Here is a 24647-nt window from a genome sequence, read left to right on the forward strand (position 1 = left end):
ATACCTGCTGTAGTCTAGGGTTTTTTTCCCCCACTGCAATGAACCAGACAAAACAGAAAAATAAGGATGTTTATTAAGGACATTTCTAGCCCACATCTAGGGCTCATATATAGCTCTATGAGCAACTGTCTGACCTCATCCCCATTCAATGTGAATGACACTAGAGAGGCCAGGCCACAGGTAGATCCCAAAGTCCTGACTAAAGGGGCCATAGCAAAGGGCCCTCTCATGGATAGGCATTGACAGATAAACTGCTGGGGATGAGGAGGGAAACCACTGAATACATTTCTTCCACCCCTTCTCTGGACCTTCTTTTCCTCACCTCCCAGGTTCATAGGTCAAAGGTATCTATCTAGTACCTAGTACCATGGGGGTACCAAGGGAAGCCCCTTTATCAGGCCCCAAAACTATGGGAAAGCGATGGATGCCCCTCCCTTTTTAGCCATTCCAATACTGGGGGCCACTGAGGTAGAGGGGTAAGGGGCCAGGCCACGTTAATCCCCCTGTGGGTTCTGCTCTAAGACTTGCCCCTCAGTAAAGTTAGCAAGCTTTTTTGCTGGTATGGCAAGACGGGCATTAGCCCACACTGGAATGCTGCAATTCTTCCCGAAGCCACAAGGGGGCTGGCTGTCCAAGCCGACTCAGCAGCTTTGATAGCTCCAAATTATGGTTCCGGAAAAAATCCGTAAGGAAAAGGCGAGACTGATGGGAGAAAAAAGTGAGAGGAGAAACAAACAGTAAAGAGTTCAGCAAAGTCAGACCCTGGAGGTGGAGTGGCAGCTGTAACCCAGGTTCCACTTACCTCCATGTCCATGTCTGGGTACCTCCGGCCTTTGCTTCTCCCTAGACAGCGAGTCTTACCACCTTCAAGCCCCTGGCACCAAAATCCTTTATCTTCATCAAACCTACTCAAAGGGATAGGCCATTAGGTGTCAGGGGGAATGGAAATTCAAGCCCCACAAGTGTACCCTATCTCTCCTAGCCCACAGGGAGAGATGTCTCTTCCAAGCAGAGCCTCCTCCCTTTTCCCCATAAAACCTTCTTTCCCTTAGCTTATGATCTCCTACCTGAGGGTCCTCGTGTAGTTCAGAAAGGGGGTGATACCCAGGAACTTCTGGATGATCTCCATTGAGGCTGCTGGGTTGACACGAAGCTCCTGCCCATCCATAATCAGCAGCTGAAGGGACAGAGATGTGGTTCCCTCTCTATCCTTAAGAAGACTGGGCTGAAGGGGAATAAGGGCTTTTGCGAGACTTTACCTGTCCAGAGGGGTAGTAAGTCAGCCAGCGTTGAAGATGGGTAGAATAGTATCCAGGAACAAGACAACGGCTCTGCAAGGAGCGAAGCAGCAGAGGGGCCTGAGAGGAGGCTGAAATCACTTGGTAGAAGGTGTAGTTCAGAGCAATGGGGTCTCCATGTGCTCGCTGGTGCTGCAGGACAGAGAACAAAAAGGGAGAAGGTTGCTGGTTTGACAATGATTCTGGCCATATTCTTGTCTGGAGACAACAGCATTGCTACCCCTCCTTAAGGGACTAGTTTAGTCCCAACTCTTTCCTTTCTGTGTCTCTGGCAGGAACTACCTTCTCCACCTCTCCCTAAAGGCCTAACGTGTCTGTCGCTTGAAACAAACCTGGTACCAGGAGTAGGCCCTGTCAGCAGGGTTGATGAGCACAGTGATAATCTTGGCTCTTGGCAGAAGGGCAGCCCCCCGCCGTGGTACAACCTCTGAGTCAAAGTAGGTGGCGCTTTTTTCAAACAGGAAGTCAGTGCTGGCATTGGAAGGAACAGGGAAGAAGTCCATATACCTAGAGAGTAGCACAGAAAAGAGATCTCAGTGGCGAGCCCAGACTTTTGTGAGCTGACAGAGGCTGGGACAGCTTATCATATCATTTGGAGAAGGCAGTGCTGCTCTGAGGAACACGCAGGGAACCCATCTCACCAGTCGATACCCTTGTGGTAATTAGGGCCATTGAAGAACTGAATTTCCTCAAAGGTGCTGGGGCTAGGAAAGCTGCTTGTCACAGCTGGGTGCAGGCTCAGGAAGAAGTGAATAGCTGTGGTGCCTGTAGGGAAGGGAAAGACCACTGTTCCAGAAGACAGCCAGCTAAACAGCATGAGCTTGCAGGAAGTAAGAAAATACTCCCTTCAGCCAAAGCAAATCGAGAGAAAGAAAGCGTGAGAGAGGCCCAGGATGGAGTCAGACCGGCTTCATGCCCCACCTTATCAGCCTCCCCTCCCTAGCACTCAGAACGGAGACTAGGCCTTTAAACATGGTAGATGCTCCCATAGAGCTGTGGCCTCCGACCTCTTTGCTTTTCTTTTTTTGAGATTAGGTCTTACTAAATTGCCCAAGCTTTCCTAAATACTCTGTAACAAAGTAAACACTGAAGCTGATATACTCCTGTCTCTGCCTCCCAAACTGCTGGGATTACAAGCTTTTACAACCAAGTCTTGTTATCGAAATGATTTTTGAGACAGGATCTTATGTAGCCTATGCTGGCCTCACTTGCTACACAACCAAGGCTCTGTATAGCAAGTGAGGTCTTCTGCTCCTGCCCGCTCTACTGTATTGGCTTTATGACGAGGCTGGAATTCAGGGCTTTGTACATGATCAGCAAACATCCCAGCCCCTATTTATCTATTTTTTAAACTCTGCAGATGGAGGCAGGTATACAAATGTGGCTTACAAATGTAATTCCAACACTTAGAAAATTGAAGCAGCCGGGCGTTGGTGGCGCACACCTTTAATCCCAGCACTTGGGAGGCAGAGGCAGGCGGATTTCTGAGTTCGAGGCCAGCCTGGTCTACCTGGTCTACCGAGTGAGTTCCAGGACAGCCAGGGCTACACAGAGAAACCCTGTCTTGAAAAACCAAAAAAAAAAAGAAAATTGAAGCAAAGAGATCAGAGGATTTAAGGTTGGCCTGGGTGACAAGACCCTGTCTCAAAAACTAAAATAAAAAACACAAAATTAAAAAAATATTTTGTAATGCACACCTTTAATCCCAGCACTTGGGAGGCAGAGGCTCTGTGAGTTTGAAGACAGCCTGGTCTACAGAGCGAGTTCCAAGATAGCCAAAACTACACAGTAAAATCCAAGAAAACCAAAACCCAAACAAAACAAAACACAGTGAAAATAACTGATGTCCTCAAGCTGTCCTGAGCATGTGTATACACATGCATGCAAGCACACTAAATAAATATAATTAAAAAAAAAAAAACCGAATCCTTTCCTCAAGACACTTGGTTAGTGAGAAGTTAGGATTAGAAGGCAGCATAAGATAAATTGGCTGTGAATAATTTACCTGTCTTCTGTGGTCCCACAATGAGGAACTTGGGGAGTCGATCACAGGTTTTCTCCTTGGACCAGATATCTTTGTGTCTCTTGTCATCACAGGGATTCTGAAGGTTAGGCCACGAATCTGATAAGAACTAATCTTGTAAACCCTGACCCCCATCAGATCAGGTCAGCCTGAGCTCCGTCCTTACCTGCCATAGGGGGCTTCGTTCCTGAGGAAAAAGTTCAAAGTACTTTTGTGCAAGAGGGACAGGAGGAAGGGTCTGCAGACGCAGTCGTGTCCAGCACTGGAGGAAGCGCACCAGGCTCTCAAAGGTGTACAGGCCCAGCCGGTCATTTCCATAGTTTGACAGATGGGTCATAAAGACACTGATCTGCAGGAGGATGCCTGCCTGTGAGACTCAGACAGCCCCTACCCCAGAACCAGCTTTGGTGCACAAAGGCACTGGCTTGACAACAGTTTGGCTTTCTAGTGTTCTGGTTCCCTTTTGGCACCTTACCGGATTAAGCAGCACTGTCAGAAAGAGCTCTCCACCTCGGATGCTCCGATCTAGCTCACGAGAACCTCCAGGATACTCATTATAGAAGATCGTGTGAGTGAAGAGGCCACATGTTTGCCGGGGAAGCACCTGAGAGGAAAAGAAGATACAGGGATAGATGTGAATGGTAAGACGGAGAACAGATAAGAACCAACACCAGGGCGCACTGGAATTCCCTGGATTCAGAGAGAGGCCTGCTTTGAAGTTATAGGAAGAAAATTTACTATATGCAGGGCTGGAGAGATGGCTCAGCAGTTAAGAGCACTGGCTGCTTTTCCAGGGGTCCTGAGTTCAATTCCCAACAACCACATGGTGGCTCACAACCATCTGTAATGGGATCTGATGCCCTCTTCTAGCATGCAGGTGTACATGCAGATAGAGTGCGTGTGCGCGCGCGCGCGCACACGCACGCACGCACATGCACACACACACACACACACCTTTAAAAAATGTTTTACTGTATGTGTTATCACATTTGTAGTGGGAATCCCTCACCATGATGCCATTGTGAATGAAGCCACGGCGGTAGCGAGCAGGGCGCAGATGGGGATACTCCTCGGTGCTGGTCACCTGGATGCCCCATACAGATTTCCAGGCCTCATAGAGCTGTGTGTGGATGGGGTACACGCCAGAGTGGTGGGGGGCCACAGCATAGCCCAGATCCGTAGGAATCCCATGCTCCTGGGAATGGCATAGACTCTCACCAGGACCTGGTGAGGTTTGGGGAGCAGAGGGTAAAGAGGGTGGGGATGCCTCCGAAGAAAGCACACTGGGCAGGGTAGGAACAGGGTACCCATGGTGGGGGAAGGGTGTTAAAAAGAAAACATTATCTCTGGGAGGAAGTCTGGGAAAGAGATCTACGAGTCTCACCAAAGCAAACTGTTTGTTGAGCCTCATCTGGTCGGCGAGTACGGAGCGGTTGTGGAACAGGTGGGGCTGCATGTGGCTCCACATGTGCGGGAACCACCAGAACTCTCTGCGGTGCTTCAGCAACATGTCGTCCCCCGCATCCTCCTCTTCCGTCCCTATGGTCATACACTGACTGTTGGTCACAGCCGGCCAGCCCCTATGCCCTTCGTTTTGTAACAGCTCTGACCATTTTCCATCCTTTGGACATTACTGACTCCTGTCCAGGGCCCGAGGTTTTCTGTTTGCTCCACTGCCTGAGTGTTCTTCAGCCACATATGCCAATCCTGGTCCATCACCAGCTCATCACTGAACTATGTCCCTAAACTTTGTCCCTTTCTCCAACTTGTGTGTCCAGGGTCAATGCTTAAGACAGATCAAACTACAATGGATAAGAACAGGAGAATGCGCTCACCAGTATGATAGAACTTGCCCGAGAAGCCCAGGTTGAAGGTGAAGTTGGGGACTAAGGTCCTGAGTTTGTTCTGGGTGGTCAACAGAGCCTGGAAGAAACAGTAGAGAAGTGCCAACTCAGGAGAAAACAGACTGACTGAGAAATATATAGTAAGTAGCTTTGTTTCCAACTATAAAAAGTAGAGAATGACCATCTCAGAATCAAAGCGGGGAATCTGATAGCCAGAGGTGGTAAATTTTCTAGCAAAATAAAGAGAAGAGAAAAAGAAAAACTAACCTCAACATCAGCCACCTTCATTCGAGTACCTTCTTTGCCCACAAAGATGTCATCAATGTCCACTAAGATGTAGCGGTCGAGGTCCAGGCAGAGGCGCTTCCCAGTGAGGTACGCAACAGCATCGACAAAAACAAGCTTGTGAAGCCAAAAAGACAGGCCATGTCCAAACAGCACCCGCTGTATGCCATCATGAAGCCCCAAGTCCTGCACCACGGTGGGGAGCCGGGCCCGCCGAAGAACTGATCCTGGCACAGGGAGCTCGGCTGGCCGATGGCTGGCAATAAGCACGGGCTCATAGGTGCTGTGATTGGACTGGAAGATGGTCCAGTCATCACCAGGCAGTGGTCCTGGCTCCAAGCGGCTCGGGCGGGTGAGACGCAATAGAGGAGCAGAAGGATTCACTTGGTAGTCCCGGAGCCCCAAGTTTGAGTGTAGGAAAAGGGGAAAGCCCTTAAGTTGGGCACTCAGTAGGCTGTGCTCATGGGCTCGGAAAAAGCCAATGATGCCTACGCCATACTCCACACAGTACCGATCTAGCAGTTCTCGACTCCAGGCATCCAAGTTGACGTACTTTAGAAGGTTCTCGTAGATGACTAAGACATAGCGGCCATGGGTATGATCAGTCAGGGTGGGCATATCCCCTCGGCCAGGTGCTAGCTCAGTGCTATAACGAAAGCGACTAGACTCCAAGATGGCCACAATCTCCTGCCCCAGTTGTGAGTATGCACTCTCCACAAACACAAGGACCACAGGTTCTGTTCGAGTTGTTTCTGGAGGTCTTGGGGGTCGAGGTGGGACTGGTGGTCTTGCAGGGCCAGGGCCAGCTGCCCCACTGCTACTACAGTCTCCCAAGGGCAGAGGCAAGGGTTCCTTGGCTTTGGGGCTGGTGGACACATAGTAAGCCAGGAATCCCATGGAGACAAGACTGAAGCCAATCAGCAGCAGTATAAGGCGGTGCAGTTCCAGTTGCCGAGCAGGGCGTACCACCTTCCACAGCTGGAGCATGGCGAGGAGAAGGGAGGGAGGGATAGGGACCACCTCAGGAGATGGGAAGGATGAGTTCTGTGGGCTGGAACTATCTTGGCAGGGGAAGGAATTCTCTTAGGGTCAGTTCCCTGATGAGATGAACACAAACACTTTCAATACAGGATAGGGAAGGCAGAAGGAGCAACAGGGTGTACTGGACAGAATCCACAGGTCTCAGGTCACCATGGCCCCCTGGCCCATGCCTCAGGCTGAAACTTGAGTTCCCTCCGCCCTGGTGGAGGTTCTTACATCAGAAGTCAGTGAAGTCCACAAGATTGGCCCTTACAATCTGTAAAGCAGAGAAATTGGCAGGTCAACTGAGCGCGCGAGCGCACACGTGCACATACGGATAGAGCCAGAGGCCAATATCAGTGTCTTTCTTTACTGCTCTCATATTTTTGAGACAGTCTTTCGCTGAACCTGAAGCTCTCTGTCCCAGTTAGAATGGCTGGCTAGCAAAGCCCTGGTCTCACGTCTCCGTGCTGAGGATGTGTACCACCACACATCTGGGTTTTTGTGGGTATAAACCCAGATCTTTGTGCTTACACAGCAGGCACCATCCCTACTAAGTTCTCTCCCCAGCCCAGACACTTAGTTCTTTAGAAAAGAGTAAAGCTTATTAGAAGAATACACGTTGGATCCCATACCTTGGCTTCATAGCTTGTTTCTTAAGGAATGTTCAAATTCCCCTGTGTTCACGCTAGGGCAGCAACTCAAGTTATGAAAGAGCCTATCCACAGAGACCAAACAGCCAGGAGGCTGAACAGAGCTCTACTTGGAAAGAAATCCCCATCCTGTGTCCGAGAAGTCTGCCAATGAGCAGGAACTCTGGTGAGCTCTTGATAACAAGTGGATGGCACATCTTAGAAGTCTCATGATCCAACGAAACATCAGATAGGAGAAACCTCCTGAGTCTTAATCTTCTGCATCGATCACACCCATCACCACAGCCAGCAGGACTAACGAACTTGCAGTCATATGCACACTGTGGTGGGGGACTTGAGGAACTGAGGAGAGCTAATCATACTATTAGCTTCTGAGCCCAGAACTTGGAAGGCTTTCCTTTCCACTACTTGTAAAAAAAATTACCCCATACCTTCTGTCTCCACCCACAGCAGAATCAGCAGAGAAGAGAAAACACACACTCAGGGTAGGGCATGTCATCACTACCACTTAGGAAAGCCAGAAAGCTGAATCTAGATTCTTTCCCCTCCCCTTCTTCTTCTCCTTCCTAAGTTAACTGAGGTGTTACTATACCCTCATTCCAGAATAGCACAGGAGCTGCTGGGCAACAGACTGGAAGAATATGGGTGATGGGGTCCAGGGACAGAGAGTGACTTGAGGGTCAGATGACCAGAAAAGAGCTTTAAGGACATCTAACTTGACAGTTTCTTTTTCTCAAGTAAGACTGCTGCAAGTTTACAGTCCCTTTTTATTTTAGCCAATCGCAGAAAGGTTGGTAGCTGTCAAAACCGCTCTACCACCCACTCCAGGGACTGCACTCAGTGGCCTTAGGCAGAGATAACATCCTTCAGAATCCAGAGAGATGATTTATGGTAATTTATATAGACCTCAGCTCTGGCCTGGGTAAAACTAATTGAAACAAGGGAGCTGGGAGACAGAATAAACACTGATGGGGATGGAGAGATGACCCAGTGATTAAGAGCACTGGCTTCTCTTCCAGAGGACCTGTGTTCAATTCCCAGCACCAACATGACAGATCAGAGTTGTCTGTAACTCCAATTCCAGGGGGATCTGACACAGACATACATACAGGCAGAACATAATACACATGAAATAAAAATAAATAAAAAAAAAACCTGTGACGGGGATGGAGCCCCAGTTTAGAGCAAAGCCCACACTTATGACGTGTGAGGCTCTAAATGCAATGGCGGAGAGAGGGAGATGGGGGAGGCAAGAGTAGACAGAGGAGGAAGAGATGTACGTAGATCATGGGAAGAACTGAATTCTTTTGTTTGTTTTTATAGACAGGGTTTCTTTGTGTAACTCTGGCTACTATATAGACCAGGTTAGCCTCGAACTGTGCCTGCCTCTCTGTCTCCTAAGTTCCGGGATTAAAGGCATGCACCACTACTGCCTGGCAAGAACAGCTAAATTCTAACAGGGAAACAGTAGTGAGAATGCATGGAGAACTGGCTATACTTCACATGTATCACCAGTTTAATAACAGCAAATACTGAGTGAGTGCTCACTGTTTGTTGGACCTTCTTTGGAGAGCTTTGTATATACCGATAGACCTGACTTTGATTTATTACTATGTGCAAATGAAGCTGGGCAGTGATGCAAAGGCAGGACAATCTCTGAGTTCGAGGCCAGCCTGGTCTACAGAGCTAGTTCTAGGACAGCCAGGGCTACCCAGAGAAGCACTTTCTTAAAAAAAAAAAAAAAAAAAAAAAAAAAAAAAAAAAAAAAAAAAAGCCGGGCAGTGGTGCCGCACACCTTTAATCCCAGCACTTGGGAGGCAGAGGCAGGTGGATTTCTGAATTCAAGGCCAGCCTGGTCTACAGAGTGAGTTCCAGGACAGCCAGGGCTACACAGAGAAACCCTGTCTCGAAAAACCAAAAAAAAACCAACCAACCAACCAAACAAACAAACAACAACAAAAAAACAAAACCCAAAAACCAAACCACTACCACCACCAAAAATCAATGTGCAAATAATAAACACTTAATATTAAGCATACTTCAGATAGTTTTGGTTTTCAGTGCTGGTGATGGGATACATGGTCTTGTACATGCTAGGCAAATGCTCTACCAGGAGTTACAACCTCAGGCCAGAGAATTTTAATCCTTTCCTAAGGTAGTGGATTTATAGACACAATACTTTTATTTTTTTAGGTTTATTACTTATGTATTTTATGTATATAGGTACTTTGTCTGCATGTACATCTGCACACCAGAAGACAGTATCAGATTGTAAGCTACCATGTGGGTGTTGGGAATTGAACTCAGGACCTTTGGAAGAGCAGCGAGTGCTCTGAACCACTGAGCTACCTTTCTAGCCTCAACAATACATTTCTTGTAATGAGAGACACTAAGTACATACTCAGCCACACAATCAGAAGGTTAAGCAACTGGTGTCCCAGAACAGAGGGCACTGATAAACTCTTGGGGTCAGTAGGTTAGATGTACCATCTGCAATTTAATTTAGGATATCTTAAAAGGTTTATCAGTAAATCAAGACGCACCTGTATTTAATGCTAGCTCTAAGAGTTGTGAAAACACATAACTAATATTAGTTCCATTTTACACACGCATAATCTCAGGCCCAGAGAAGTTTAGTCACTTACCCAAGATTACAAAGCTCCGTTAGCGGATGAACTGGGACTCAAAGGTCAGGCCTGTCAAACTCTTGTGTTGTAGCCACTGCATTTTAGCTTCATATCTAGAGGAAGCCGGTGAGATTTAGAGAGGGGAATCATGTGAGAACTTTTGGTGGGGGAGCAGTAGGATGACTAACGTTGGAGGAAGAACATGTGTGTGGCAGTGGAAAGTTTCTGAGGAAGGAGAAACCCAAGGGTCGTCAGCCAAAGTGGGCAGGCAGCAAACACAGGGTCAGGGTGGGCTGGAGGTGTGGTCCCACCACTGGATAAACTAACAGATAACAGAGCCCATGCTGAGGGAGGAAGAACCTGACCTTGAGGATAGTGAGATCCTCCTGCGGAAACTACGGGCTCGCCAAAGAAATGGGAGCCCACAGGTGGGGGAGCTGGAGGAGAAGGGGCAGGGGTGCGGCCGTGAGTGGACATCTAGACAGGCACCGGCTGAAAGAACCCCATGTGACCTGGGCAGAGTGTTGGAATGAGGCAACTGAGAGGAGGCCAGCGGCTGGGACACGGGGTAGGGGCGTACAGGGCCGGATTGGTGGCCGCTCAGGACAACCCTGCGGGTGGCGACACTCGCGGGAAGTCTGATGGGGAAAACTGAGGGCGACCGTGGACGGGGGCTGCTCTCAAGGATGGCTCACCCGGTGGAGTGGGCGGCGTCCCCGCTGTCCCCGGGCCCCGCCGCGTCCCGGGGCCGCCCAGCTTCCTTGCTCGCGGGGCCTCGGGCCGCGTCGCGGCGGCTCCGCCATCTCCAAGCGAACGCTCCGCAGCAGTCGGGCCCAAGTACAGCTCCCACCAGGGGGAGGTGGCGCGCTGCGGCTCCTGGTGCCCGCTCGGGCCCGCGCGCTCCCCGAGCGTAGCCGCCGCGCGACCGAGATCTGGAATAAGCCAATGGCCCTCCGAGGTGCTCAGCCCAGACGCAGCCTCTTAGGCCTCTGGCCTCGCGTTCGGCCCACAGGAGCGGACCCCGTTCTCCACGCCGGGTGGCACAGTCTGCGGAGCGTCGGGGCGGGCCTAGGGCCCAGGCCTGTCCACTCAGCCCCGCGGAGGAGGAGGGAGCCCGCGTACCAAGGGCGGGGCCACCCCCAGCTGGGGCGGGGCAAAGGCACGGCCTACTGCTTAAGAGGCTACTTCCTCTCTGCCACCCCCAATTCTGCAGCCCAGGCTGAGTTTGAGAAGTTTTCTTCCTTGCTCCCCAAGGGAATGGGGAAAAGATGTTCATTTCCTTGTGAAGCCTTGTCACGCAGGCTGCTAAACTCCAAGTCCATGGCTACAAGCCTCCAACAGCAATAACACAATGGACTGTTTAAAGGTTATTTTATTAAATATCTTCAAGGTTTCATTGTAACAAAGCTATGAAGGGACTACCAACATTCAGAACAAACACTATTTTTTTTTAAATTATTTCTATGTCATCATGCAAAAGTTCTGCATCAAATGCCTTCCATTTCCTGTTTAAAAGGTGGTTCGTTTTTTAAATAGTCTATTAATAGTCTATAGATGCTGACATTAGCCCCAGAAGTGGAGTAAGAACGCTAAGATGTGGGGCTGGAGCAGCCATATGAAGCTATGGGTCTCAATGAGCTCTAAGACCATTTGTTGTCTTCAAGCCAGCAAAACCAAACCCTGTGGTGAAGGTATCTGTTGGCTGACACTGCAGGCTGCAGGGCAGGAAGGGACTAGGGTCCAGGGTCTGAGGCATGCACAAGGTGCTTGAGGAGCCTGGCTAAATTCAAGCACCAGCACCCATGAGTTTGTTCTCTTCTCAGCTGGTTCCAAAGTCTGTAGTTCTGTCTCTTTTCCCAGCTCCTGTGTCTCCTGAAGGTCATCCAAGGAGCTGAAATCTACCCTCCCTCCACCCCCCAGAATGCAGACAATGTGCAGTTGTTTGGTGGGAGGGAACCAAGACTATGACCAATTGCTCCTCCATTATCTTCTCTGTTATCTGCCTAAGGTACAGATCTTTTCTTCCTGGAATGGAACTCCTTGAGCACAGAGAGGGACAATGAATGCAGGAGCCTTGGCTCTGGACCCCTTTTTGGGTACATGCAGGTGAGGGGGTGATGCCCATGCAGATTGTCCAGCAGAAAAGTCTATACTTCAGTTGGTCAGTAAAGAGTCTCTTTAAAGAGAAAACTTCTCACCCAAGCAGTCAGTTCTATCTCAAACCCAGGGAAAGAGATGGACATGCAGCATGGGAAGAAGAAGGGAGGCAGCCCAGAGGGCAGCCAGAATGCATAGTAACAACCACCAACTCTTATCCCGCTGCCTCACTCCTCCCATCCCACTGGGGCACTTGGCAGAGGGCCCAGGCCCAGGTGAGGGTCAGCATGGGGACCACCAGCATAAAAATACAAGACAAGGATGGTCCAGATCAGCACACAAACAGAACTGCCAAAAATGGCAAAAGGAGCCCTGGCCAAAGACGTCTGGATTTCTCCTTGTTACGTTTAGGAAAACCAACAGGAAACAAAGTAGCAATCCCTCCCACTTCCCACCTGCAGAAATCAGGCCTCAGTCTCAGGCCCACGTGCATTGTGCATCCTATAGAAATGGATGAGTAAGTGCATGTCAGACTAACACAAGGTTTCTCATCGGCTTTGTGTCAGACACACTTCTGCAGCACCAATTCTCTTCCCGCCTATACTAACTGGAACGGTACAGCAAAGTCCAGGCCTTCAGTCCTGAGGCCACACCTCACAGCTGCCTCCACAGCAGGCTGGGACAGCAGGCTGGGAGCGCTGCATTCTCTCCCATGTAGGTCCAATAGCCACGGTGTTTGCTTCTTTCTCATACTAGGTGTCAATGCATGTTCTGAAGAAGTCCACTCCTAGAACTGGGGTGATCAGGCCACCTCTGGGGCTGCAACCACACCATGGTTCTGTCCATGACCAAAGCTCTGTCAAGAGTCCTTGCCTGGTCCCCCTGAGTCCATGGGGGCCTGAGGCCAAGCTCACCTCTTCAAAGCTGGCGGGCGAGCCCACTGTTCATGCCTGGATGAGCATCACACAAACTCCGGCCTTCTTGCAAGCCCAAGGGCTATCAGTTGTTTTAAAATGCATCATGGTACGAATTCCATTTTTTTTTAAACAATCTTATTTTCTTTTTTTTTTTTTCTTAAATGTAAAAAACACCTCGGTACAGCAGAGACAGACACGAAGGGCGGGCGGGAGGGCTGCATGCAGGGTCGTGCATTGGCTGCTGCCGCTTTGTAATTGAATTGTTTTAAACCTCAAACGAACAGGACCGCCGCTGTCACTCAGGCCCTCCAGAGTCACTGGCTGTGAAGGTTCAACCTCCAGCTGGAATCTCCTAATGCCCCTGTCAAACAGAACAGGAGGTGGCAACAGAACAGAGGAGGACATTGAGAACACAGGCAAATTCATGGGATTTTGGTACACTACACACTTGGCTAAATCCTTGCATGGGCTGGAACAGGAGAGGCTAATGTTTAAACACAGCACTGTCTCAGATTTGAGTGCCTACTCAATGCTCTCCATACAGTATCTTAATCCTTACAATCCATTCTGGAATGGAGGTAGGAACAATACTCCCTGTCTTTTGATAGCTAAAGAAACTAAGGCTTAGAAGGGGAATGCATGTACCACGTCTGGAGTCTGTCTGATTACCGAGCATAGCTTATCAAAACTAGGTTGCCCAGTCTGTGTCACCCCTCTGGGAGGGCCCATACCTCTTCCTAGAGAGCCACCTTCTGCCCTTCTCTTACTCCTCCCACCTCAGCTATCCAAACTATCCCATTCCCAGTCCCTTCTCCCCGACCAGGAGCACCTGTGGCTGAGCTCACTGCAGTGGTGCGGCAGGGGCCCCTGAGCAGTGATAGTGGACATTGAGCCACTTGCCGTCCCGGCGGTGCCACACCCGGGTCTCCTCTGACTGACTGGTACGAGGCCGACCCTGCCCGTCGATGTATTGAGTGAGCCGGATATAGGCGATGCAAGCTGCGTCCTCCCCAATCACGTGGACATGTGGGTTTAGGATGGTGGTGTGGATAGGCTTGCTGTTCTTGGACAGGACTGCAGGGGGCAGGGCAGGGAAGGGGAGGTAGCAGGCATTAGGCTTGGACACTCACATATTCCTGACAGGCTGCACCTTCTTGACTCTAGCCCCGGCAGCCATTTATAGAATCCCCAAGTATTCCAACATCGCCCCCCAGAGGCCATGATGCTCCATTACAATGGTTTCATCCAAAAGGAAGAGAAATGTGGGTAGCAAGACTAGCGTTAGGTATTATGCTGAGGTTTTACATGCAGAGAGATGGATTTCTTTACTGATATTTTCTTCACTATATGAAGAAAAAAAGGACTCAAATCAAATTAAATATTTAGACTCAAGACCATGTGGCTCTAATAAAAACCTGTTTTTTCTACTTGGTTAGGCTGGTGTTTAAAAGTCCCAAACTTATTTTGCCCCTAGCTAAGGCTAGAAGAGAAAAATCATAAAAGCAATACATTCAAAATCAATTTGTGACTTAAAAAGAAAAGGCACATCCAAGTTTGAAATCCCCAAAGCACACAGCTCAGGATCTCCTCCAAGTTCCCAGGGTTCTCTGGGCTTGGAAAAGTGAAGGGAGCTGGACTGCCACTCTCAGCATATGCCTTGCATATGGCAATGCTTGCATTCAGATCTCTTTTAGTTTAGTTTAGATCACTCCAATACTACAGAGGCTGCAAAAGACCTCCCTTAGAACTAAGATAAACACTGTTCTGGCTACTAGGATTACTTAGATATCTAAAGGATTACGAAGGCAGCATGGGAAGATCACATGCGCAGGGTCAGTGGGGGTCAACAGCTACAACATAAAAACCCAGGGCAGGACAGGAGACACCAAGGATAAAGTGGACAAGAGGAAGGAAAATTGAAGAATCAGGGTTTCAGAAAGAAGAGGTAGAGAAGGAGGTGTGATGATTCAGTTCTGGAACTTCCAGGAGCCTATAGACCTCTCCCCTATCCAGATGCTTGGCTCCCTCGCTGTCCGGGCATCCTCGCCACAGTTTCTGACCCCACAGCTCACCATCACTGCCCTGTTACTTGCTTACACATTCTTGTCCTGTTTGCAATTTTCTTTATTGTGAGCCCTGCAGACAAGACCTTCATTATTACTTGCTGAGATCATCTTGAATTAATCTTGAAGAGTTTATAGTCTGTCTTGGAGACAGGTGCTACTTAAAGGAATACAGTGACCCTAATGGTGATGATCAACAGCGCCTTCATACAGCTGCCAAGTGAATGGGCTCAGCCTTTGAGCAGTGCCAGTTAAAAGCCAGCAGGGCACAAGGAAGCGAGCGAACAGAACAGGATGCAGTGGGAAGGTCAGATAAGGCAGAGAGAGGTAACTAGGGTAAGGGGTGGGTAGGGACAGAGGCAGGGGTAGAGGGGCAAGCAGGAGTTTATCAGCAGCACGAACCCACTCACGATTCTCAAAGTAAAACTTATGGAAATCCATCCCCTCCACGAGGTTACCAAGGGCTTCTGGCTCAAAGGAAGTGAGGCCCGGGTCACAAATCTTCCTGCAGAAAAGAGGGCCAGGGTGGGGTGGAGGGTAAAAACACAGCCTGTCAGGCCTATAGGATTACAGGCCTTGTTCATCAGCTGTGTTTGGCCCACAGCAGGTTAGCTGTGGGCTACAGCTGACAAAACAACACTCCTCAGGGTTTTTCCTTGTACAGCCACTTAGTAGTCCTGCTCTTTCATCCCGAGTCAGGATGACAGGGCAGGCTCAGTTGTGGGGAGTCTACCTAGAAGGAATCCGAGCCTATGGGCTTAAGGTTTGATTCAGACAGGGCTTAAGGTCCAGACTGCACTTTCCACAGGATCAGAGACTTTTTGGGAAAGAGGTGGACTTGGGAGACAATCTGAGGGCAATGAGTCTTTACTCACGTGTAGGCCTCAAAGTCCCCACTGTTGATGGCTTCAATCAGTTGCTCTGTGATCTTAATGATTTCCTGTTTTCGCACTGTTGGGAGGAAAAATCCACCAACTTACCTGTTGGCCAACTTCCCTAGGGGCAAGAGAGCCTTCCTCAGTCCTTCAGGGATCCCTTGTGATCTTTGTCAAAGAAATCCTTCTCCTCTTCTGTCTTTTAGGCCCTGTGCGGGAGGAGTAAGCCCACCCTTCTTTCCACCCCCTTTTGGCATCTGCAGAATTAAGGACTACCTCCTTTCTAAGCCCATCCAGTAGTTACAGATCTGTGACCTTTGCCACCTTTCCATCAACAACCAGGCTGCAGAAAACATCTTTTAACAGCTGAGGAGCCTATAATGTCATTAACCTTCCCTCTAGTCAGAGTCTGTGTATTAGCAGGGTCAGCAACTCTAGATGTGGCTGTTCTGTGTCTCAAACTACTTCTTATACCAGAGAGGGCTCATTCAGGCTGCAGTAACTACTGCACCTGAAGCCCTTAGTCAGTGGTCCAGAGCTTAGTCTGCCTGAGAACAAAATCATACTAGAGACGAAGTTTCAAAAGGATGAACAGAAAGCTAGGTTTGATGCTTTCATCTTTTTACAACACTCATCTCTTCCATGAGGCCTTTCTGGGATAAAAGATCTTGGGACTTGAAAACTTTTAACAGCTTCCCTCATGAGTGATGGTTACACTGCCCTTGAATAAGCTTCAGAAAAACTAGAAACCTATACCAGTTCTCACATCAGGATGTCTTTTTATAGAAAATGAAGACAAGACTGAGAGGCTGGTAGGTTGATACCCTCCTTCCTTACCCAAAGGGCACATGGTGACATTCTGCTTTCAGGGTTAGCTCACTTACAGGTAGAGAGTCACTATTAGCAAGGGGTGTCTCTATAGTAAGGGCGAGCTTGGGCTGAGTTCAGGCTAACCCTAACTATAACTGGAGTCCCAGGCTGGTCCAGGCCACAAGCCTTTCCTCACAGATGCAAGAGGCTGCAAGACAGACAAATGTGAGCATTAGAACAGTACCAGCATGACACAGCTGGGCCTGCACAGCCAAGTATCTGGGCAAGGGTGGTGGTGGTCATTGGGCAGCATAGCTAAAGGTGAAGCCAGAAGGGACCTCCACAGAGAACAGTGACAGGTGGGCAGCCTGAGTGAACAAGCAGGGGCTTAGGGGGATATGCTCTGTCCTTTGTCCAGAGAAGCAAGTAGGTATTTCTTTACAACACTTCCCTACAAGTTCCATCAAATTTATCTGAAGGACCTGACTGGGGTCCTATGGGTGATGATGATTGGATTTAGGATAGACAGTGTGGGGCAAAGAAACTAAGAGAGAAACCAAAAGAAACCACAGACAGAACTATAGACAAAAACATGAATCTCAGGGACCTGGCCACTGTGCTTGAGGTGGGGACCCCCTCACCAGCCCCCACTTAACAGATAAGGAAACCAAAGCTCTTGGAAGCTAAGACACTTCACAGACTTTTGAAGGTAGCATAGCTGGAATTTATGTTTCCTTTTGAGACAGGTCCCATTGTGTAGCTAGACTCGCCTTGAATAAAGTGAAGATCAAGATCCTTCGGCTTCAGCCTCAGCCTCCTGAGTGCTGGGATTGTAATTGTGTATCACCACACTTAGCTAAGTTTCAAAATCAAGTCTGTCTCACTCAGAGCCCATGGTCTTAATATGGCTGACCCACAGAAAACCCTAAACCGCAACACAATTCCTAGGCTGTAACAATGTACCATTGCTCTACTCCCACCTCATGGAACCTGAATTCTCATTGTTCTTCCCGGCTGTTGTCAAAGCAAAGCCTGCTACACAGCCCAGTGCCTTTCTATGCTCCACTTCCACTCTGTGGTTTCCCGCCCACTCTTCTCTTCTCTGGTCTCCAAATTCAGGCCTGCCTGGGACTAGTGCCTCCAGCAGGCCCCCTCCCCTGGCAGACACCATGGCCTTAAAGCTGACTAACAGGCAGCTGGGCTAGGCTGACTGCTCTTGGGGGAATCCCTGAGGGGCTTCAGGAAGAGCCAGGGAGTTGGAAGCCAGAATGTGCCTCCCTCACACTTACTGGCTGAGGAGCAGAGAGAAGGCTGGGGCTGCATGCCTGCAGAGGGGGCTGTTCTGTCCCGGGGGCTCCGTCCTTCAGGCACCAAGCTGCCATTCCCAGTGCGGAGCGGGGCAGCTAGCCAGCCAGGGCAGGGCAGGGCAAGGCAGAGCAGCCAAAACAAACAGAATAAGGCAGGTGAGCGAGCAAGCCAGACAGGACCCAAGCCACTGGCACTGCAGAGCCGGGGCAAGGTGAGGCCTGGGGCTGCTGTGGACACCGGACCACATCCCACTCAGCTGCCTCTGCTAGAGAGGCCTCCCAGCTGGGAACATTACAAAGGTGAGCAGACCTAGGCTTGCAGCTTCCAGAGGAGCCTTAAAACAACTATACAAGGACCCCTGCTCCCAGATAAGACATTCAAGAAGGGCTAGGCCATCAGGCCACCAGTCAGTCCAGCAGTGGAGATGCCTCTTACTGTGTCAGCATCAGACTGATCTGACCTCACTCCCAGCAGCCCTGAAAGCGTGTTTACATATGTATGTGCTTTCTATGCTTTTGGCTCCCGAGGATATGTTGCTGTCCTACATCCTGTCATTTCTGATGGCCTGACAGAAGGTAACGTATTGAAAGCATAGGCAGAAGTTCCAAGGGGCCAACCCCAAGAACAGGAGAACAGACCCCCTGGTCTGGACTCCATGTTCCTCATAGCTCCTGGCATCCTGGGCGGCCCCATGTCTAGGCCAGTGGTCATCCTGGGCCTGCAAAGCCAGCTGAATGCAGCTTCAGACACCAGATCAGTTCTAATCCTAACAATCCTGGCCAGAACTAAATCTGGGGCTGTCCGTGGGTTTTTTTCTTTCCTTCCTTTTTTCTTCTTTTCTTTTTTCTGTCTTTGTCTGTCTTTCTTTCTTTTTTGAGAGGAGAGGTGCACAGCCAGTTAAGTGTTCTACCATTGACTTTACCACAGCCCTTTTTCTTCATTTTAAAACTCAAAAGTTCTACATCCTAAGAATTACCTTGGTCTTGAGAAAACCAGGACCTATTTCTGCAGATGCCTCTGCTCTGGGATGCCACATCATTAACAACAGGAACGGCTCTCTATACTCTGGCCCTGGAAACAGCTAATTCTAGACTTTGGTGAAGGAGGAAAGGCCCTTTTTTGCTTGCACCAGACAGGAATCTCATATCTCAGTGCATGGCAAGTAGCTGTTAGGTTAACCCCTCCTATAGTTTAAGGTACCAATCCCAGTTCCAGGGACAGAGAAGACAGATGCCCCATCAATGCTGAGGTACCCAGGTCAGGTAGGGGTCCCTTCCCCTCCAAGGGCCACACCTACCTTTGAGATCTTCGTCTTCTGTAGTGGTGTTGCAGCTCTCCGTGGAGCCCTGTAGGCAAAGAGAACATACATGTGATCACCCTTGGGAGCTCGCAGGAACAGGAACATGTGAGTTCCTACACGAGCCTCGAGCACTCAGAGCAGCTCCACTCCACCCTTGCTCCTTAGTTAGGAAACTCTTCATGTCCCATGTCCCTTCCCAGGCTTTCTCTCAGGAAATGGCATTGGCTAGGCACTCACGCCAAAGCGTTGGTCATCCCTCATCCTTCTCTTATATCTTCATCAGCCCCAAATTAAATTAAAATTAAATTCCAAATAGCTACAAATTTAAATCCAATTTCTAAAAATTAAAAAATACCTCCCCCAAATTCAGCATTGTGCCTTTAACATAACTCCGGATCTTACTTCTCTTCAGCCTTCAGCTACAGTCTAAGCCACTGACACCTCAGACTAGACTCACTGTATAGCTTCAGCTCTCTTCACCGCCACCCTCTAGAATGTGGTCACAGCGAACTTGTAAAATACAACTGGACTTTCTCTCTCGCTGGATAAAAACTAGCTGCTTTTTGTTGCAGAAATAAATGTAAACCATACTGCCAGGCACAAGCGACGCTCACCTTTAATCCCAACAATCAGGAGGCAGAGGCAGGCGGATCTCTGTCAACTCAAGGTTTAGCTTGGTCTACACAGTGAGTTCTAGGACAGCCAGAGAGCTACATGGGGAGACCCTGTCTTGAAGCAAACACACACCCCTAGACCCCACCCAGGCACAAAGTAAGCCATACTGAAAACCCTGCCTGCTTCTCCAGCTTCTTGCCTTTGGCCCTTGCTCCCTGAGCTCAGATCCACATGGTTCTTTCTGGCATTACCCAGGCCAAGTTTTTGCACTTGCAGTGAGTGTCACCTGCCTGGCAGCCTGCCTGTCTGCCTCCTCCCCACTGATGTTTCATTTCTAGCTCAGATGTTCTCTCCTAAGAGGCCATTCCCTGACCACTTAATTAAAGGCCCACTTCACTCTCTTCACTTTGCACCACTTCCTTTACTTATCACTACTAGATTTTATCTTATTTGATTATTGGTATGTTATTCACTGGGTCTTGCCCTCCAGCCAGTCCCCTCCCTGCCCCCCATGAAAATCTGTTTTGCCCTTTCTATAAGGTAGAGCCATGGTATTAAGTAATGCTTGTAAAAATTTAGGAGTGGGAAGTTATACTAAAGAGAATGCTGCAAGGTCTGGCTATATTCTTGCCTTTTGGGAGTGTGTATATGTGTGTTATGTGTGTGTATGTATGTATGTATGGGCGCGAGAGCACGTATGGTGTGTGGTGTATGTATATGTATGGGTGTGAGTGCATGTATGGTGTGTGGTGTGCATGTATGTATGGGTGTGAGTGCATGTATGGAGGCCAGAGACTGATGTTTGTTTTCTTCAATTGCTTTCCACTCTGGCTACTGAGGCAAGGTCTCTGGTTGAACCCAGAACTTGTTAATTTGGTTAGACTAACCAGCCAGATTATCTGGGAGATCATGTTTCTACCTCCTGTGTGCTAAGACTCTAAGTGGGCCACCATGTGGGTTCTGAGGCTACAAACTCCAGTCTTCATGCTTGCCCAGTAAGTACTTTATTCATCAAGTATCTCCAAGGCCTTTGCCTTCTTTTCCCCTCCTCACATTCCTCCTCACTAAACTTCTTAACTTGTGGAGGTAACTATTACTACCCATAACTTGCAAATAAGAAAGTTGAGGTAGGAAGTGGTTAAGTGACTTGTTCAGAGGTTTGCAGCCAAGGTTCACACCAGATCAATCCAACTGAAAAGCCTAGGTTCAGAGCCAGTAAGCTCTGCCATTCCTCAGAATGGAGTAACTGACAGGCCCTGGACTCCACAAACACCTCCGCCTTGGGGTGCAGCCTGCTTATAACATCCACAGACCTCTCAGACCCTAGAAACTCAGTCTAGTCATTCCTGCTGAGCAAGAAAGTAAAGCAGACTCGGCGGCCATACTCACCTTGATCCCATCTGTGGCATTATGGACCACGGTGGTCTGTGGTTCCTGTGAGAGAAGATAAAATTACCCTCCTGATTTGGGGACTTAAGCTCTCCCTAAGGGATCCCCACACCCTTACACAGTACCCTTACAGACCCTATGATGACCACTGAGGCCTGCCCACCAGCCATCCCTACAAGAAAAATATATCCTGGCTCAACTAGGGTCCTGGAGAGGTAGGAAACCCTGGATTTAGTTGACAGCACTGGCTGGTAAGGAGAAGCTTGGAAGAGGCAGGTTCTCAGGAAGCTGAGAGGACAGGGGCCTCTGTACTTGAAGCTTGTTGGGTCTGAGGGTTCTTCCTAGATTGGAGCCCCATGCGGCAAATATACAAGAAGAGCTGTGGGATTCAGAGCACAGGTCAGGCCCTGCCAACAGTGTTCATCAAGGGGTGCACAGAAGACGGGGACACAGGGAAAGCAGAAAAGATAAAGTCTCCCAGTAAGACCTAGGATGCCCCTTCGGCAAGCTGAGCTCAGGGAGGTGACCGTTTCACCCTCCTTCTGCCTTCCCTAGATGGCCCTATGGCACCACACCATAACAAGAGGGTCCACAGGAAGTAGAAGGCATGGGAAGCATGATCATTTGTCCCCTTCTTCCCTTCCTCATCAGCTAGCCAGCACTAACAGTGAGAGCTCTGTGATATGCAGTACCTGCTGAAGAACCCAGAGAGGACTGAACAGAGGGGCTCTCCAGGACCAGAGAGACATTGGGGAACCTAGTTCTCCCTCCTGTTCTTAACTATGCAAAGGAGAGGCTGAGGCAGGTTCTACAAGTAGGCTTCTAAGACCTAACGATCAGGTACCAAGAGAGCTCCTACCCTGTGCTTTTTAAAGCAACTCACCTCCCTGGACCCCATAGCAGACCCACTAGGGGTCAGGCTTGGGGGTGGGAGGCCTAACTGGCAGCCCTGATCACTCTTTCCCCCAGCAGCAAAAGGAGCAGGAGCGGTGGTTCTGCCATGCAGGATGAACATTGCCAAGCAGGAGAATGAAGGGCAAGGGGCCTGTGGGGCAACACACAGAGCAGTCTGCCCTATGGGAGGAAAATGACAAAAGCTGAGGAGCCCTAGGAAGGTAAAACAAGAGGAGGCAGGAAAGGGGCAGGAGGCAGCCAGGGTCAGAGGCGGAGAAGCCGTAGTCAGAGGTACCATGGCCGTCTGCAAGGGCGCAGGCTCTTGGGCTGGGCTTACGAGACTGTTTTTGTTGTTGCTCTGTGGCTGAGACAAGAAAACAGATGGTTTAGTTCTCCAGAGTCACCAAAATTGCTCAGGTTTGACTCCCAGACCTCCCTTGTCCCCAGTCTGGCGCAGAGGTGCCAGGCCTGAGGTGGCAACCGTAACACTATGTGGATGGGAGCAATAGTTAGAGAGATGGAGAATTTGGGGAGCCCCAGAGACCTAGCTCTGGAGGCATCCTCCCTGTAGGACTGGCCGAAGTCTTATTTTAAAGCATCTCCAGAAATTTCTGCTTACTCCAGGTGCCAAGTCACTACAGAGTCATACCAGATGCAAAGAAATTCAGGATTTTCCTCCCACATCACAGGTGGTTAAGATGGTGACTTAAAGCAGAATAAAAACTGGGAACTCTGGCTCCCGCGTTGCCCTTCCCCCGACACCTGCATTTCCTTCCCCTCTTGACATACCAGCCTGAGGCCTGATATGAAGGAGGAAGGAAATGAGCGAGAACACCTGGCCTTCGGGGTGGAATTCAACTTGGGGGTAAATGTAGCCACAGATCTCCCTGCTCTTCAGCTTCCACCTGGTAAGTCTTAGACTTGATCAGCTGGAAGTGACTTGATCAGCTGGAAGTGAGGGCAGGGCTCCAGGGAAGGGCGGGCAAACCTCAGCGGTGGTTGTGGCTGCAGTCCCAGCACTCAGCTCCCAGGAAAGAACAAGCCACCCAGCAAGTCAATATTCCTAATGGCAACTCGACCACCAGGGATATTCCTTGCCTTTTAAAACATTACAGTGACACAGCCAAGAAAGAGTGTGAGGGGCTGGAGAGAAAGGAAGAAGGCCAATCTCCAGTGCAGGGATCCACATCAGTGCTCTCTGCCTCTTCCGATTCCCTGAGCAGCTCAGCTCAGTCTCAATGGGTCCCAGCGCAGTCACAGCCATCAAAGAGTGGCTTGACAACCTGAGTTCTTCCACAGGCACAGAGACAAACGTAACTTGCCTCTATTCAGAGCGTAAGTGAAGATATGTTGATGGTTAGAATGCATGTCTTCTCTCCACAGAACACATCCAGACTCTTCTACAGCTTGCCTAGAGGCCTCATGGGCCAGATCTATACATATATAACCCCAGCTTGCTGTCAGTGGCTGAGAGCTCCTCAAAACCAGGGCTAGGCATGGAATCTTGAGTCAACATCAAGTACTATAAAGATGCTACTGAATTCTACAGGCTGGAAAGAAGTTCCATGTTAAAAAACAACAACAAAACCCCCATCACCAACAAAACACACCACAGCAATTATCTTCTGTTCCTATCCTGAGACAGAAGAGGGCAGAACTTGATTTCCTGGTTGGGGCTGACTGGAGAAGGGTACCCAGCCTACAAAGCCCGTGGCTGACCTTAAGACCTTTGCATGGGATGAACACTCCATGATGAGACAGGCCTTCTCTGCAGAGTTCACACCCCAGGGGCCACACCTCTGGTTATAATGGATGGCATAATGACTAGGCTGCTGCTTGTACCCTTGTTTTCTCATGGTGTCCTGTGTTCCATGAGAAAAGATACATTTACGGTAGTCTCTCAGTGTAGCTGTCCCCCCCTGAGGGCTGGGTAGGCAGGCTACAACCCTGGACCTAGCAGGAAAATGGGATTTTCACAGGAGAACAAGGTTTAGAGCCACAAGCCGACCATTAGCTCTTCTCATTACACAGCTGCCTACTGAATGTCAGGCCTGAGGAAGCAGCTGCTCATACCTGAAGAATAGGCCTCATCCCCTAAGTGATAGTCTCTCCCTGTGCCTGCTGCCTTTCCCCAAAATCCCTCTCAGCTCTACTCCCTACAGTGGACTGTGGGAGGCTATCCAACCTCCACAGCCAGGAGTGCCATACCACACCTTCCAGTGCCCATTGCTAAGGCCACTGGGCGATCTTGGGCAATGGCCCCACCTGGCAGGAGAGGCTACACCTGCCCACACAGTACAGACATGCAGTGAGGATGAGTGATGCACACGCACATGGCAGAATGGGTCTGCATGGCTGGCAGGCGGGCACAAGCAGCATGAAGTGGGGGGGTAGGGTGGGCAGGCAAGGCTCACCATTAGGTGCACGCTGGAACTCGACTTCCTTTTCTGGACACACCACAGCAAGAGGGAAAGAGAAGGGGAGAGAGGAGGTGAGAAGAGAAGCACAGAGACACTGCAGGTTAGTGCACCAGCTTGGGCTCTGCATCAAGGGAGAGGGAGGAGGAAGAGGAGGAAGAAGAGGATGAAGAAGAGGAGGAGGAGGAGGAATAACCCCAGAGTCCAGCATC

General features: G+C 49.6%; 2 protein-coding genes across 18 annotated transcripts in view; both read right to left on the reverse strand.

Moving 5' to 3' along the window:
• Positions 1 to 55: 55 nt before the first annotated feature.
• On the reverse strand, positions 56 to 10806 carry Ndst2 (N-deacetylase and N-sulfotransferase 2). The gene is made up of 15 exons (XM_034498159.2): positions 10446 to 10806; positions 9769 to 9863; positions 5433 to 6747; positions 5157 to 5244; positions 4706 to 4860; positions 4331 to 4516; positions 3797 to 3925; positions 3488 to 3670; positions 3304 to 3400; positions 1940 to 2063; positions 1631 to 1805; positions 1260 to 1430; positions 1068 to 1177; positions 803 to 905; positions 56 to 702 (listed from the first exon to the last, which is right to left on the reverse strand). The coding sequence occupies exons 3-15, from the start codon at positions 6435 to 6437 to the stop codon at positions 577 to 579; spliced, it is 2652 nt and encodes an 883-aa protein (XP_034354050.1). The 5' UTR covers positions 6438 to 6747; positions 9769 to 9863; positions 10446 to 10806; the 3' UTR covers positions 56 to 576.
• Positions 10807 to 12922: 2116 nt separating this feature from the next.
• The window catches only part of Camk2g (calcium/calmodulin dependent protein kinase II gamma), a 56444-nt gene continuing 44719 nt past the window's right edge, over positions 12923 to 24647 (reverse strand). For 2 of the 17 annotated variants that reach the window (XM_034497813.2, XM_034497817.2), the window contains 8 exons: positions 24433 to 24465; positions 21125 to 21169; positions 19118 to 19166; positions 17802 to 17915; positions 15703 to 15778; positions 15238 to 15332; positions 13594 to 13838; positions 12924 to 13125 (listed from right to left, as the gene is read on the reverse strand). In XM_034497813.2, coding sequence (XP_034353704.1) covers positions 13606 to 13838; positions 15238 to 15332; positions 15703 to 15778; positions 17802 to 17915; positions 19118 to 19166; positions 21125 to 21169; positions 24433 to 24465 — 645 coding nt within the window. In that variant the 3' untranslated portion in view covers positions 12924 to 13125; positions 13594 to 13605. Of the gene's footprint in view, positions 13126 to 13593; positions 13839 to 15229; positions 15333 to 15702; positions 15779 to 17801; positions 17916 to 19117; positions 19167 to 21124; positions 21170 to 22313; positions 22383 to 24432; positions 24466 to 24647 lie in introns of those variants that run through there. The other 15 variants (XM_034497819.2, XM_034497815.2, XM_034497812.2 and 12 more) reach the window with 14 other exon arrangements.

The sequence above is a fragment of the Arvicanthis niloticus genome, chromosome 3 (assembly GCF_011762505.2).
Source record: "Arvicanthis niloticus isolate mArvNil1 chromosome 3, mArvNil1.pat.X, whole genome shotgun sequence".
In the NCBI taxonomy this organism is placed as follows: Eukaryota; Metazoa; Chordata; class Mammalia; order Rodentia; family Muridae; genus Arvicanthis; species Arvicanthis niloticus.

Excerpts from the sequence above, each read along its gene's own strand:
- Ndst2 (XM_034498159.2), bottom strand. The coding sequence starts at position 6,437 with ATGCTCCAGCTGTGGAAGGTGGTACGCCCTGCTCGGCAACTGGAACTG. Across the intron at positions 4,517-4,705 it reads TCAACAAACAGTTTGCTTTG|GAGCATGGGATTCCTACGGA; the intron begins GTGAGACTCGTA and ends TGCCATTCCCAG. Across the intron at positions 1,431-1,630 it reads GGGCCTACTCCTGGTACCAG|CACCAGCGAGCACATGGAGA; the intron begins GTTTGTTTCAAG and ends TCTGTCCTGCAG.